This window comes from Phoca vitulina, unplaced genomic scaffold (genome assembly GCF_004348235.1).
Source record: "Phoca vitulina isolate PV1807 unplaced genomic scaffold, GSC_HSeal_1.0 scaffold108, whole genome shotgun sequence".
In the NCBI taxonomy this organism is placed as follows: Eukaryota; Metazoa; Chordata; class Mammalia; order Carnivora; family Phocidae; genus Phoca; species Phoca vitulina.
The window spans coordinates 649,985-664,593 of NW_022589811.1; the positions used below are offsets into that span (position 1 = coordinate 649,985).

The 14,609-nt window shown below is 39.7% G+C and overlaps 1 protein-coding gene across 2 annotated transcripts in view; it reads right to left on the reverse strand.

Annotated features, from left to right (window-relative positions):
* CORO1C (coronin 1C) overlaps positions 1–14,609 on the reverse strand; it is a 75,306-nt gene that overhangs the window by 39,853 nt on the left and 20,844 nt on the right. For both annotated transcript variants that reach the window (XM_032397959.1, XM_032397960.1), the window contains exon 2: positions 6,725–6,924. In XM_032397959.1, coding sequence (XP_032253850.1) covers positions 6,725–6,919 — 195 coding nt within the window. In that variant the 5' untranslated portion in view covers positions 6,920–6,924. The remainder of the gene's footprint in view (positions 1–6,724; positions 6,925–14,609) is intronic.

The following is a 14,609-nucleotide window of genomic DNA, read 5'->3' on the forward strand; positions in this document are numbered from 1 at the left end:
TAATGCCAGAGAAAGAAAGAATGCAAAGGATTAAGTATCAATTAGACCACAGTTTCTATACGCCTCCCACCAAAAAAATCTTTTCACACTCAGTGGGGGGAAAATGTTATTCAAAAATATACATGTACAAATCAAATAAAGACTCAGAGGCCCAGGTTCTAATCCATGAAAGACCCCATAGCTCTGGGCCATCACTCAGTATGAGCTTCAATTCCCACACCTGCAGAACACAGGTAGGACAGCAACCCTACCTGGGCAACAACTAAGATCATCTATGAAGGGGACTCCCAAGCACATTCTGAGGTCATTTTGGAGTTGCATCGTTATGAAGATGACATGAAGGCATTGCTTTTTCCTGAAGAACACACAAGAAAGATGCTATGTGGATCCAGTTACGACAATAATCCTAAAATATAGAACAGTGATGCTTATTTTCTGGTTCTCCTCCATATAACGATCAAGGAAAACACTAATTTTGCTCTATTTACACCGGAAGTGATGGGACAAAAAGGACAAAAGAAAATGGTTTTTCTACCAAAAAGCTATCCTTCACCTCCTCTTAATCCCTCCAATCGAACATCCTATTTCACCAGTTTCACCGAATGCCCACCTCCACACCCAGAGATCCTGGAATCTGAGGGGGGAATGTGGTTCCCACCTCATTCTCTGTCCTGCTGGGAACTGAGCACCTCTTCAAACTCATTAGTTTAGTGAACTGGCTGGGCTCCTCTTCTGTCTCATCTCTAGCTCCTACACACAGGAGAAACCTGAATTCCAACAGAACCTTTTCTGTGAGGTCTTCCTTGACTTATGAGCCGCAGTTGGAACTCATCTCTCATCACTGTGTCAGAGAACTTTATGTACACACAAAGCTCCCCATCAGAGGGATCAAGGTCAACTGTTACCAAAGCTTTTTAAGAGCAAGAACCCAACACAGGTCCTGACACAGAGCAAACACTCAAATGTCTAAGGAATGAGTATGTGAATGAATGAAAATGATTTTTTTAAAGGACTGTTTTAGACTTCACTAAAGTTTAAAGAACAATTAGCTCTTTATACATGCTCTGATAATATTATGGATGATAATACTTTTTAAAAATAACCTTTACATGCAATAAATTCATTGTAAAACATTTTGAAAAAAGTACAGGTAATTATAAAGTAGAAAATAAAAATCACCTTTAGTCCCACCATCAATGTTAACATTCCAGACTTTTTCCCACAAACCAATAACATAATTTGAAGTTATACATACAACAGTGACTATGACCTCATAACACATTTTTTAGGTTATATGATAATAACACGGAACATAGGATAACCAAATCTTGCCATATAACTTTCTCTTGCTACTGTACAGAACCCCTCAATCATTCATTTAAGATTTATTTAAGAATGTTATATACCTATATATATTTATACATCTGTATAGATAGTTTAAGAGATATGTGGAAGGAGTGCCTAGGACTCCCAGAAGGGCTTTTAGGTCACTGTAAGTAACTCATTTATTTATGCATTGCGTGACCTAACATGATGAGCCAAGTGCTATATTCTGAGAATACATGAATCAGTTATCAATTGCTCCTTAATAAGTTACCCTAAAACTTAGCTGCTTAAGACAGTAAACATTTATTGTCTCATAGTTTGAGGGTCAGGAGTTCAAAAGCACCTTATCTGGGTGGTTCTAGCTCACGGTTCTTACGAGTCATGTGTCAGCTGGGGCGGGAGGATCCACTTTCAAGACAGCTCACTCACAGGACTGGTCAGTTGATGCAGACTATCAGCGGGAGGTCCTGTGGACCTCTCCACAGAACTGCTTGAGTCTCCTCAAAACATGGTGCTTCCCAAAGAGAGAAAGTGGAAGCCAACATGCTTTCAGAACCTAGTGTCAGAAGTCACACGCCATCAAGTCCACCATATCCCAGTGTTTACAGAGTTCAACCCTATTTAATGTGGGAGGAAACCACACTACAGCATGAATACAAGGAGGTGACAATCACTGGAGGCCATCCTGGAAATCTACCACACAAACAGCCATCTGGTTTGTTGTCAAGAGATCAAGAGAATATAACTGTAATCATCCTCCCCTAATCTGTTAAGTGACTACGAGAAGAATTATAGTACAATGTGATGGTGCAGGATGTGGTACCAGCAGCATGGACAAGCAGCTAAGGGAACCCAAAAGATGATTTTCACTGACTCAGTGAATCAGAGATAACATTTGAGTTGGATACTGAACAGTAAGAAGAGGTACTTAGAATTCTGAGTGAAATGAATCAAGATTTATTCCTCAATAAATAGGACAGAATAACACTCTAAAGCAGCCCTTGTCAACCCAGGTTCTATGAGATTTAAAAATAAGTCCTAATGCTCTAAGGCAGCAAATACATGTAATGAATTAATTTCTCTCCTATGCATCTGGAAGGCATAGCATGTCCCATCCTTGAGAGAACTAAGAAAATATTTACTGAAATAATTTTCTGTAGGACTGAATTCTTTCACAAAACTCTAGTTGAGAAAGACCACCAGATGAGTTGAAAAGATAGTTCACAGACATAAATAAAGCCATGTCACAGTATGCCTACATACAGTTTCTAAAACAAATGGGAGAAACATAACTGTGTGCAAGAAGGTACTGCACAGCTATACCAGAGAAGCTAGAAGGAGAGGGGATAGTTACCCAAAAGGGTAACAGAGGCCTGGCCACACCCAGCCCACCCTGGCCCAGAGCAGAGCTGCCTCAGAGGCAATTACTGGGAGGATGAAATCAGCCATCACTCCAATAACCCAAAGTAAGAATAGTCAAGGGAGGAAGGGAAAAAGCAATTTGCATCCTCCACCTAAGTTAATTTTTTTTAGAAGATTTTATTTATTTATTTGAGAGAGAGAGAACATGAGAGGGGAGAGGTCACAGGGAGAAGCAGACTCCCTGCTAAGCAGGAAGCCCCGATGCGGGACTTGATCCTGGTACTCCAGGATCATGACCTGAGCCGAAGGCAGTTGCTACCCAGGTGCCCCCACCTAAGTGAATGTTAAGAGATCAAGAGCAGAGAATTCTAACCAACTCCCCCCACCCTTGTTTTAAGTTAGGATTTACAGATTCACTGTGATCTGAAGCTTTAGTGTGTATGTGCATGCACATACATGCACCTTCCCACAAACACTGGTGTGTATAAGCCACCATGCTTCACGACAGGGATGGGAATGCCTCATCCGCCATCACCAGTGCGGCTAACTCCACACAGGAGAGGCTTGTTCTTGCCCACACGGTATAGTGAGTGCACTGAGAGCTAAAACCTGTATGTTCTTGATACAAGGCAGCCTGTGTAATTGTTGGGGTGGGGGGAATCCCTACAGCCAAAACCACAAGGCCAACTTCTGTTCTGCAAGACTGCTGTTATTCATCCTCTGAAAGACCAAATAATAAGAAAATGTATTAAGCCACACCTTGAAAGTCATGACAGCATGGCATGCCACAGCTTGATGGGAGCATTACAAAAGAGATCCTGAACCACGTGTGCTAATCTAAATCACCCCACGTCAGGGCTGAGTACCTTCTGTAGTCCTCTAGAGTGACTTCCTACAATCCCACTTTCCCTAATAAAACCTTCTTAACGAAAACCTCATAAACCACACACTTAAAATAAATATACATTCATTCCTAAGCTTGCCTCTTGCTATGTATGTATTTTAATGTATTTGTCCCTACTACTCTTTCCAATTTTTTTTAAGTCCACAGAGATACGACTTTCCCAGAATCTAACCACAAACCTCATGAAGTAGCAATAATAAGCCCTATTTACTGCTGACACTAACTAGCTTTGAAGATAAATTCATGGAAGGCCATGTTTTTAAACAGGAAGCTTTGTGGAAGAGTCACAATACATCTTAAGATCAATACATGCATATTCAGTATTAGTATGTACAGAGAGCCCCAAGAGCATCACCAAAACTCACCTGTTTATAACCAGAAAAAAAAAGGGGTAGGGGGCATTAATAGAAGTCTCTGAGATGGCTATTAAAAACCATGCCCATCTCCTACAATTCATGTTTAGAGGAATCCCAGACTGCTAACACACACTGGAGTCCAGTACACACCTAGAGCATCATTTCCTGCAATCTTAGTTTCAAGCATCACTTCCTATTATATTTAAGAATTTGGTTTTCCTTAGCTTTAAACAAAAGCAGCACCTCATTATAAAACTATTTCAAAGCTGTCAAGAGACTGAAGTTGTAGGAAGGATAGACATATCCATGTCCTACTACAAGTCTGTGGCTGAGCCAGGACTGAACGACCCCCAGCTCCCCAATTCCCAGACCCGTGTTCTTTCTCTATGCCACACTGACCCTAAGGGCTAAAATACAGACACTTTAATACACAAAATCCCACATAGTACATGTGAACCCATCAATTATAAAAGTCATTAAACACCAAGTACTGGCCTTATTTCCAATAGCTGCGCTTAGTTTATGCCAATGTCACCTCCTCCAAAATAAATTAATATTTAAGGAGCAAAGCCACATAGACCGTATTATAGTCTGGGAAAATGACCCTTGAGGCTCCTCCAAAAACTAACACTTCTTCCAAACATGGCAATTTTTAAAGCAAGTTATTCTACCTTAATTCCTATACAACTGGTAAAAGAACAAAATACTAACGCAAGCAAAAACCAAATCATAAGATCCAGTTGGCTTAGGAACTGCATACAGGTCTCCCTTACATGATATAAATGAAACTCAAAGCTTCCTGTGGTTTGTAAAAGCAAAGATGGATTCACAGAGCCTTTTGTGGATGTGGAACTTGAAGAGAACTATCTAGGAACTCAGAGGAAGATTAACCATTCAAAAGTTTATTTTGGGGCTTAATTGGCTTGTTCCATTTCTTTGGAGCTAAATAAGTAAATAAATAAGTCAGTCTTAAATGTATCTCAGTCTATAGAAGGGAGAATAAAAACTCAAACTCCAAAACACATCCTGGTGCTCCGGTGCCTGATGTCGGTTGACAAGCTGAGGTGTTCCTCTCAGAAGGCCACCGTAAAACCTACCACATGCAACTGACATTAAATTCAAACTCCCACTCTAGAATCAGGTAAGCAGTTGTAATACTGTAATGTATTATTTGCCACTAAACAGCAATTTTCTCCACAGAAATAAAAGTATCTGAGTAGAAAATTAAATTTCAATGAAGGAATGAGAAGGAAAAGAGTCTCCTTTAAAATATAATCAACAACTCTGCCAGTAAGAAAGTACGTTTGGAAACACTTATCAAATTTGTTCCCTAAGGGTATCCATCTACTATTTCTGTAGTGTGATGGTCCTACTGTATAATATCACATCATTCTGGCCACTGAAGTAAAAATCAGACGTTAAAATAAGTCAGTCATGAGTATCTGAGAGAAAGTAAAGTACAGGGGAATTGGAAGTTTTCCCAGTGAGAATTTTCCCAAGGAAAAAAACATCAAAATATAATGGAAAACAATACTTTGACAGAAATTCACTTTACTGTAACCATGTTCAGAAACACACAGTCCGTTATGATGAGATGTACCCCTAATATACATGGCTCAGACTCACGGAGACCCAATGTTAGCAGAATGGAAACAGCTGTAATGTGACCCAACACCTGCATCCTCACCGGTACTAAGCCCTTATCATTAGAGTTCAGGACTCATCTAACTTATTTTCCTCTTAGAAGCCAACTAGAAAAAGACTCTTTCCAGCCTTGCTCTCTCTCTTCACACCACCCACTTATCTGCAATCCTGGGATTTCCTGTTAAAGCAAGTGCTGAGTTTCATCTACAATACTCAAGAACAGTCAGAAATTCACAAATCTCCTATCTTCTCCCCCATACTGGAGACGGCTCCCTGGAAGGATAAAGTCAGGAGACTGGGAAGCCCAGTAAGGTTGAAGGTCACACGTAACAACTTTCAGTAAAGATCCTTTATTTGTACCACTTATTTGCACTGCTTAGATTCTATGCTGGAACTTAGTCTTGTCCAGATTTAAAACCTGTGTTGTTTGGGGACATTTTCTTAAGGTTTCATCCCATTTACCATTCAAAAAATCAAAAAGTCTCAGTCCTCATGACTTCACAGGTGAAGGAGGAGAAGGAAAAGAAAGGAGGAGGAGAAGAAGAGGAAGAAGATGAACTTAAAAATTTCTGCCCAGGGGCACCTGGGTGGCTCAGTCAATTGAGCGTCAGATTCTTGACTTTGGCTAGGGTTATGATCTCAGGGTTGTGAGATGGAGCCCTATGATGAGCTCTGCGCTGGGCGTGGAGTCTGCTTGAGATTCTCTCTCTCCCCCTCCCTCTGCTCTTCCCCCTGCTTGCACACATGCTCTTTCTCAAATAAAATCTTTTAAAAAAAATTTTCTGCTCCTTTTAAAAACTGCACTTTTTGAAAAAACTTCTGTGAAAAGTGGATGATTACTAACCAAATCATAAAATGCCTGTGCCTGCCCATACTCACAGCATCATTATAATAATCTCTTCATCCAGGTAAGGCACACCCAGAACAGAGTTCACCATTTTGTTTAATGATTCTGTTAGAGAAAAACTGATGTGGTTAGTGAAGTGTGTGGAATAAACCTCAGTTACATCAGAGTCTAATGGTCTCCACAATCACAACTCTTAGTGAACTATCAATCTTCAAAGTCAATCTATTATGAAATAAATCAAGATTACCAGAGGGTATCTAAGAATAGAAAAGTCAGATTACTTACCTTGTGCAAAGGGAGCACAAGGAACGCTCCTCCCCCACTCGCTTCTATGATAATGGCAACAAATCTGGGATTGACAGCGCAAAAGGAACTATCCCAGGTCACTCGAGAAACCCGGATGTCATCATAACACTGGTCATTTTTCACCGCTTGTCCAAATACATGCCGAAACTTGCTCTGTCGTACCACTCGCCTCATTGTGTCTGTGGAAGAGCAAAAAGTACATTAAAATCCAAGCAGAAAAAAAAAAAAAAATCAGAATATGGCATTTTGTCTGCTCTCCTAAAAAGTAGCCAAATGGCAAACCCAAATTTCCTTTAGCAGCACATACCCAGAGAAAACAAAATGCGTCAGGGAAAGAATTACAAAGAAATGAAAAGCTCCAAATTCAAGATCCAGAAACAGCTCGTCAGTTTTATTTTCAGGAGAAAGATCAAAGCAAAAAATGAAGGAAAATTAGCCTTTCAGGGTTGGGTGGGAATTGAAAATAATTCACTCCAACCTTCTCCTTTCATAGATAAGGAAACTCCAAAGAGAAGTTAACTGGTAAATTTGAAGCTAAAGCAAATCCCCCCAAAAGTTATGATACTGTGGCTTTTTCCTCAGTCTGCCAAGGTAATTTCTCAGTTTTTAAGCATTTTCCCCAGACACTGACTCCTTGGTGAGGACTGTGCCTGCTTACAAGAGTGTTTCCATCAGATCGGTTATGTGTAGTGGCAAATTCAAGAGACATAAGCAACCATCCTTGTCTTCAAAAGCCTTCCAACATAGGAATAATATCAGAGCAACTTAGAACAAGACTTCTGGTGCTAAGCGTTAGCAGGAGTCTGACTAAGACAGCAGACAGGTCAAAAGCCAGGTCTTAGAAAAGAACAGCAAAGATTTAAATAGAAAGCAATGTGATAAAAGTGCTATTTAGGATGACAAGAGGTCTAACAGTAGCATACTGGACATATTAGATGGGAAGAAGCTATAAGCAAGGTGCTGGCTGAACTGTGGCAGTAAACCAGCCTGAGAAAGTTCCAGAATGATTATAGCAGTAGCAGTCAGACAGAGGAAAGGAAAAAGGGAGGGGAAACGAAACCAGGGCTGGTTTTCATGTCAGAACTGATCATTCACCACAGCCATTTCCCAAGTAATCAGGGGACTTAGGAAAGGGGAAGTGACACCAAGCCGGGTGTTCCTGGGCTTCCTCATGGGTCACTTCAGACTCCAAATTCCACTAGGTATCCCAGAGACATGTGCACTGAAAGCTTCATGCTTTGGGATCACCAGGCCTCACCTGATCCAGGTTTCCTAAACTGCAACCAATATAATTTTCCTGTCTGCTAATGTGCAGTACATCCTGTTCATATTGGCTAGGATAAATGGGGCCTGGAGAAAACGTAAGAGGAAATGGAACATGGTCAAACCTGACAACTCAGCAGAAAACCAGTACTCCTGATCACCACGCATGCAGGAAGGTTAACACCTGTCTCCTCATGCCAAATGGGACAGAGGGTGGGCTGTTGCTAATTCCTTCCCTCGGATTCTCTCCCTCGTGGCCCTGGGCCCACTGCTAAGTGCAGAGGGAGATCATTCATACTTGCCAGGGCCGCCTCCTACCCTTCCAAGGCATGTGCAAAAGTGGCCTCTTTCCAAGCCTGGGGCATGTGGCTGGGCTGAGGCAACAAACGTTTGGCAGGCATCTGAGCACCCGTGTTCCTCAGCCCAGCTGCTGCCAGACCTTTCCAGCTGACTACCAGGACCATATATTTAGAGTATCTGGTAGAGGAGATGGCAAATGATTCGCTTCCACTTGGCCAGAGTCTGTCATTTGTAAAACAGCATGAGTATTTCTCAAGTATGAATAGATAAGACAGCTTCCATGAGGTGGTGAAAACCAAAAGAAAATCACATCCATATAAAAGTTAATGTACAGCCAGCTGGTCTCAGGATCCATTTCCCGATATACAACAATCTGTACAAGTTAGCAGAAGCTGGAATCCCCACCGGTATCTTCCAGCAAGTGTTTCAAAAGTAAGTTAAGAGAGAGGGAAGGAAGGATTGCACCATATGTCGAAGAGTTATTGTTCATATATGAAGTTTTTACAGATTTAAAACATAAAAATCCCAATAGAAAGTTATACAAAGGACACGAAGAGGTAATTTACAAAAGAAATACAAATGACATTTATCTCCACTCCTTCCTGAAATCCTAATAAAATGCCAATAAAGGAATAAAAGTAGGTAACACCAAAGGACAAAAGAAAGAACACTGGAAAGAAGCCTACAAAAGAGCAAATGTGGGGGTGCCTGGCTGGCTCAGTCGGTGGAGAGTGCGACTCTTAATCTCAGGGTTGTAAAAGTTCAAGCCTCCTATTGGGTGTACAGATTACTTAAAAAAAAATCTTTAAAAAAAGAATAAACGTGACAAGAAAATCTGGGAAGACAGAAAGCGATCATGCACATGTAACTGACTGAGGTGTGAATGTTCTCCACTCAGCTGAGTGCCTCAGGAGGAGAGGCTCACAAAAGGATGCCTGCCAAGGCCCACTGTGAAACCCCAGAGCACTCAGAAGAAAAGCTGTCTATCTCTAAAGACAGGGATGTGGAAAACAGGCTGCAGAGAAAACTGACTGAAAGCCTAAATTAAGAGCAGCTAGACACTCAGATACGCTCCCTCCAGTGCTGCACAATGAGGGGACTGCCCCACGCCAGCCTCAGCAGAAGCCAGGCTGCAGGCCCTGGATAAGACAACACCAAGCACAGATGAGCACAGATATGAGCAGGTACCACTGACAATCTGGTTCTGTACAGTGGAGCCTCGAGCCCTTGTTCCTGGGGCTCCCAGAACATCAGCGGCCTAGCCTAGATACCACCCACCCCACTGTGCGGAAGATGAGACCTAACCTCCCTCTGTGAGCTCCACCACTCAACCAGCCCCTCCACCCACACAAGGCATCAGGTCAGCTTTTTGTGCCTCCTTTGAAATGTGAATGGACATTTGAGGAGGGCCTTTAACTTAAAAAATAGAATTTTCCCTCTTTACTCAAATAGGCTAGATACCATCTAATCTCACCAAAAACATGAAAATACATATAAACATATAAAGTGCTCTGAATGTCCTCACTGAAAGACATTATGCAAATCTGCTGGCTGATGTCCATACTAAAATACCTTTAAAAGTCATTTCTATATTGCACATGGTGACAACTTACTTTCATCCTAACCACATGGAGTCAGAATGATATACAGGTTCTTTTGCTACAACCATGGAGAAGAGTGTTAGCTACATAACAGAGTAAGTGAGAAAAAGTACTTCCAGAGCACTATGCTGACTGAAGCCAGGTATGTCCAAGTGCAGCTTGAAGGACAGTGTGAGCCCATTTACAATCAAGGTCAAACCTGACCTGGGCTCAGCTGTCCACATGTGGCACAGATGCTTTTGCTGTACACAACAGAGAAAAGCAATTTAGAGGGCAGGCTCCAGAGTCAGACAGCCTTGTGAGTGAGAAGCACAGCTGTATCATGTACTTCCTGGCCAAGGTTCAATAGGGCAAGTCAGTGTCAGATTCTCTATCTGAAAACGGGTATGATACATATGAAGTTGAAGCTATTATTAAATGAGCACTTGGTGTGGGGATTGTAGCAGGAGATTAATATGTCAGAGCACCTTGTATGGTTAGAGACACATAACTACGTGGTAAATGTCAGCTATTGTTACCATCCTAGAACCTGACATAAAGTCATTCAGATTAAGATCAGTTTTGCCACTTATTAGAGAATTACTTAACCTTTCTGAGCTTCAGTTTCCTCTTCTATAAAGTGAAGGGATTGATACCTATAATAATTTAAAAAATCATCTGACAAAGCCCAGGTCCAGATGGTTTCACCACTGCCACCGAAGCCTACCAAATATTTAAAGAACACAAATTCTTCACAAATTCTTCCAAAGAACAGAAGAGGAGAGAATACCTCCAAACTAATTTTATGAGGCCAGTATTACTCTAATACCAAAATCAAAGAAAGATATCACAAGAAAACTACACCAGTATGTCTTATGAATACAGATGCAGAAATGCTCAACAAAATACTAGCAGAGCAAATCTAGCAACCTATAAAAAGGATTATACACCATGACCAAGTGGGACCTGTCCTAGAAATGCAAGGTAGGGTCAACATCTGAAAATCAAATAACGTAACATATCAATCAAATAAAAACAAACATCGTATGATCATCTCACACAGATAAAGCATTTGATAAAATCCAACACTTTCATGATAAAAACACTCAACAAAGCAGGAATACAAGGAAACTTCCTCAAACTGATTAAAACAAAAACCCCACAGCTAACACAATATTTAATGATGAAAGATGCTTTTTCTCCGAGATCAAGAACCAGACAAGGATGTCTACTCTTGCCATTTCTATTCAGCAACGTGCTAAAGGTTCTAGCCAGGGTAATTAGACAAGAAAAAGAAATAAAAGGCATTCAGATTGGAAAGGAAGAAGTGAAACTATCTCTGAACATAGATGACATGATCTTACATATAGAAATCCTAAGGAATCTACTAAAAAACTATTAGAAGAAGTTCAGCAAGGTTGAAGGATAAGAGATCAATACACAAGAATCAATTGTATTTCTATACACTCTTAACAATCTGAAAATGAAATTAAGAAAACAATTCCATTCACAGCAGTATCAGAAAGAATAAAATACTTAGGAATAAACCTAACCAAGAAGGTGAAAGACTTGTACACTGAAAAATACAAAACACTGTTGAAAGAAATTAAAGACCACAATTAAATGGAAAGACATCTAGTGCTAATGGATCAGAAGACTTAACATTAACATAACAATACTCCAGGAAGCCTGGCTGGCTCAGTTGGTAGAGCACAGGACACCTGATCTCAGGGTTGTGAGCTCAAGCCCCCAACGGTGGGCATGGAGCCTACTTAAAAAAAAAAAAAAAAAAAAAAAAGCAATACTCCCCAAATTGATCTACAGATTTAATGCAAACCCTATCAGAATCTCAGCTGACTTCATAGAAATTAACAGATTCTAAAATTCATATGGAATTGCAAGGGAACCCAAAATAACCAAAACAACCTTGAAAAAGAACAAATTAGGAAGATCCATACTTTCTGACTGCAAAACTTACTACAAAGCAATGAAAATCAAGACAGTGACGGACAAGAAGGACAGATAAATAGACCAATGGAATGAAATTCAAAGTCCAGAAATAAATTCATACATCTTTGGTCAAGTGATTTTCAACAAGGGTGCCAAAACCATTCAATGAGGAAAGAAAAGTCTTCAACAGAAGGTGCTGGGACCACTGGACAGCCACTACAAAAGAAGTTGGACCCTGACCTACACCATACAAAATAATTAATTCAAAATGGATCAAAGACATAATTGTAAAAGAATTAAAACTATGAAACTCTTGGAAGAAAACACAGAAGTAAATCTTCATGACCTTGGATCTGACAAAGGATTCTTAGATATGACACCACCAAAAGCACAAGCAACAAAATAAAAAGATAAACTGGATTTTATCAAAGTTAAAAACCTTTGTGCTTCAAAAGATACCATCAAGAAACTGAAAAGACAATCCACCAGAATGGAAGAAATTTTTTGCAAATCATATATCTGATAAGGCACCTGTATCTAGAATATAGAAGAATTCCTACAATTCGGGTGCCTGGGTGGCTCAGTTGGTTGAGCGACTGCCTTCAGCTCAGGTCATGATCCCGGAGTCCTGGGATCAAGTCCCTGGTCGGGCTCCCCTGCTCTGCGGGGAGCCTGCTTCTCCCTCTCCCTCTGCCTGCCACTCCCCAAACTTGTGCTCTCTCTCTCTCTGTCAAATATATAAATAAAATCCTAAAAAAGAAAAAGAATTCCTACAATTCGATAATAGACAAATAATCCAATTTAAAGGGGAGCAAAGAACTTGAATAGATATTTTTCCAAATCAGATATACAAATGTCCAATAAGCACATGAAAAGATACTGCACATCATTAGTCATTAAGGAAATTTAAATCACAACCACAAAGAAATACCACTTCATGCCCCCTAAGATGGCTAGAATCAAAAAGTCAGAGAGTTAACAGGTGTTATGAGGATACAGAGAAATCACAATCCTCATACACTACTAGCGGAATATAAAATGGTAGAGCTGTTCTGGAAAGCAGTCTCGCAGCTTTTGAAATGATTAAACAGTTACCATATGACCCAGAAATCCACTCCTAGAAATACACCCCAAAGAATTGATATTCAAACAAATATTTGTATGTGAATGTTCTTGGCAGCATATTCACAGTAAGCCAAAGGGAAGAAACAACCCATAGGTTGGAGCCTCATTAGATGAATGGGAAAACAAAATGTGGTATACCCACACAGTGAAATATTATTTAGCAATAAAAAGGAATGAAGTGGTAATACACACTACAACTTGGAGGAACTTTGAAAATATTATGCTGAATAAATCACAAAATCCCAACCACAAAAGTCTACATATTATGATTCCATTCATATAAAGTCCAGAATAGGCAAACTGACAGATAAAGAAAGTAAATTAGTGGTTGTTTGGCAGGGGGTGGGGAAGGAAGATGACAACAGGGGAATAAAAAGTTACAGCTAACAAGTACAGGGTTTCTTTCTGAAGTGATGAAAATGTTCTGAAATTGACTGTGGTAATAGCTGTACATACCTGTGACTACGTATACTAAAAACCACTGAACTGTATGTTTTAAATGGGTGAACTGTATGGCATGTGAATTATAATTGACCCTTGAACAACATGGGTTTCAACTGCATGGGTGCACTTGCAGATTTTTTTCAATAAATACAGTACAGGACTGTAAATGTATTTCCTCTTCCTTATAATTTTCTCAGTAACACTTTCTTTTCTCTAGCTTATCTACTGTAAGAATACAGAATATAACATTTAACATACAAAATATGTGTTAATTGACTGTTTATATTATCGGTAAGGCTTCCAGTCAACAGCAGGCTGTTAATATTAAGTTTTTGGGGAGTCAAAAGTTATATACAGATTTTTGACTGCACAAGGGGTCAGTGCCCCTAACCTCCATGTTGTTCAAGGATCAATTGTGTATCTCAACAAAGCTGTTTTTAAAAATATCTGCAAAGTACCTAGCATAGACTCTGAAGCATAGTAAGCACGGTCCAATAAATGTTAGCCATTAATTATTGAAGAGTCCCCTAATAGGTTTCTCTACCTGAGGGGAAGAGAGCTAATCAATTCCCTACTGATTTTGGGCCAAGAGTATAACTTCACGCAAGAGAACTAGCATCAGTTATCATGAACCCTTTACAAAATTTTATGTTCTCCTACCTTAGCACAGTGTTTACTATATTTCTATTTCCCCCCAAAGGAAAAAATAAGATCTATCTCAACTTCTCAACTCCCCTGCATTATCAAATGGCATTAGTGTTTCACTGTTTTTTTAAATGCTCAGCTATGAATTTCCAAATTAAGACGTCATATCATCCAACCTTAGGAATTCTTTTGTTAAATAATCTTATCCTAAATTATACAACTAAAGTATCCCCCAAAATTAAAACACTTTATAAAGAAATCTAATTTTCAATTAAATTAAAAAGAATAAATGAAAAAATCCTAAACTAATACAATAGACACAAAGTCCAAGGAAATACTAGGTATAATTTTAAATTTCTTGTCAGAGTCCAACCTTGGAGAAGTTGCCTGCTCATTAGGTCTTTCAAGTACAAACTCTTAAAAATGCATAGGGCCTTTTCTTTGCAATTGTAGGATCAGCAGCATCAGTAGAGGGAGAAGATGTAGCAATAAGTCATCCATTAAGCAAATCAAAGAAAGAAATGTTTACAAATTTCAAAATAAACTGACTTTAGATG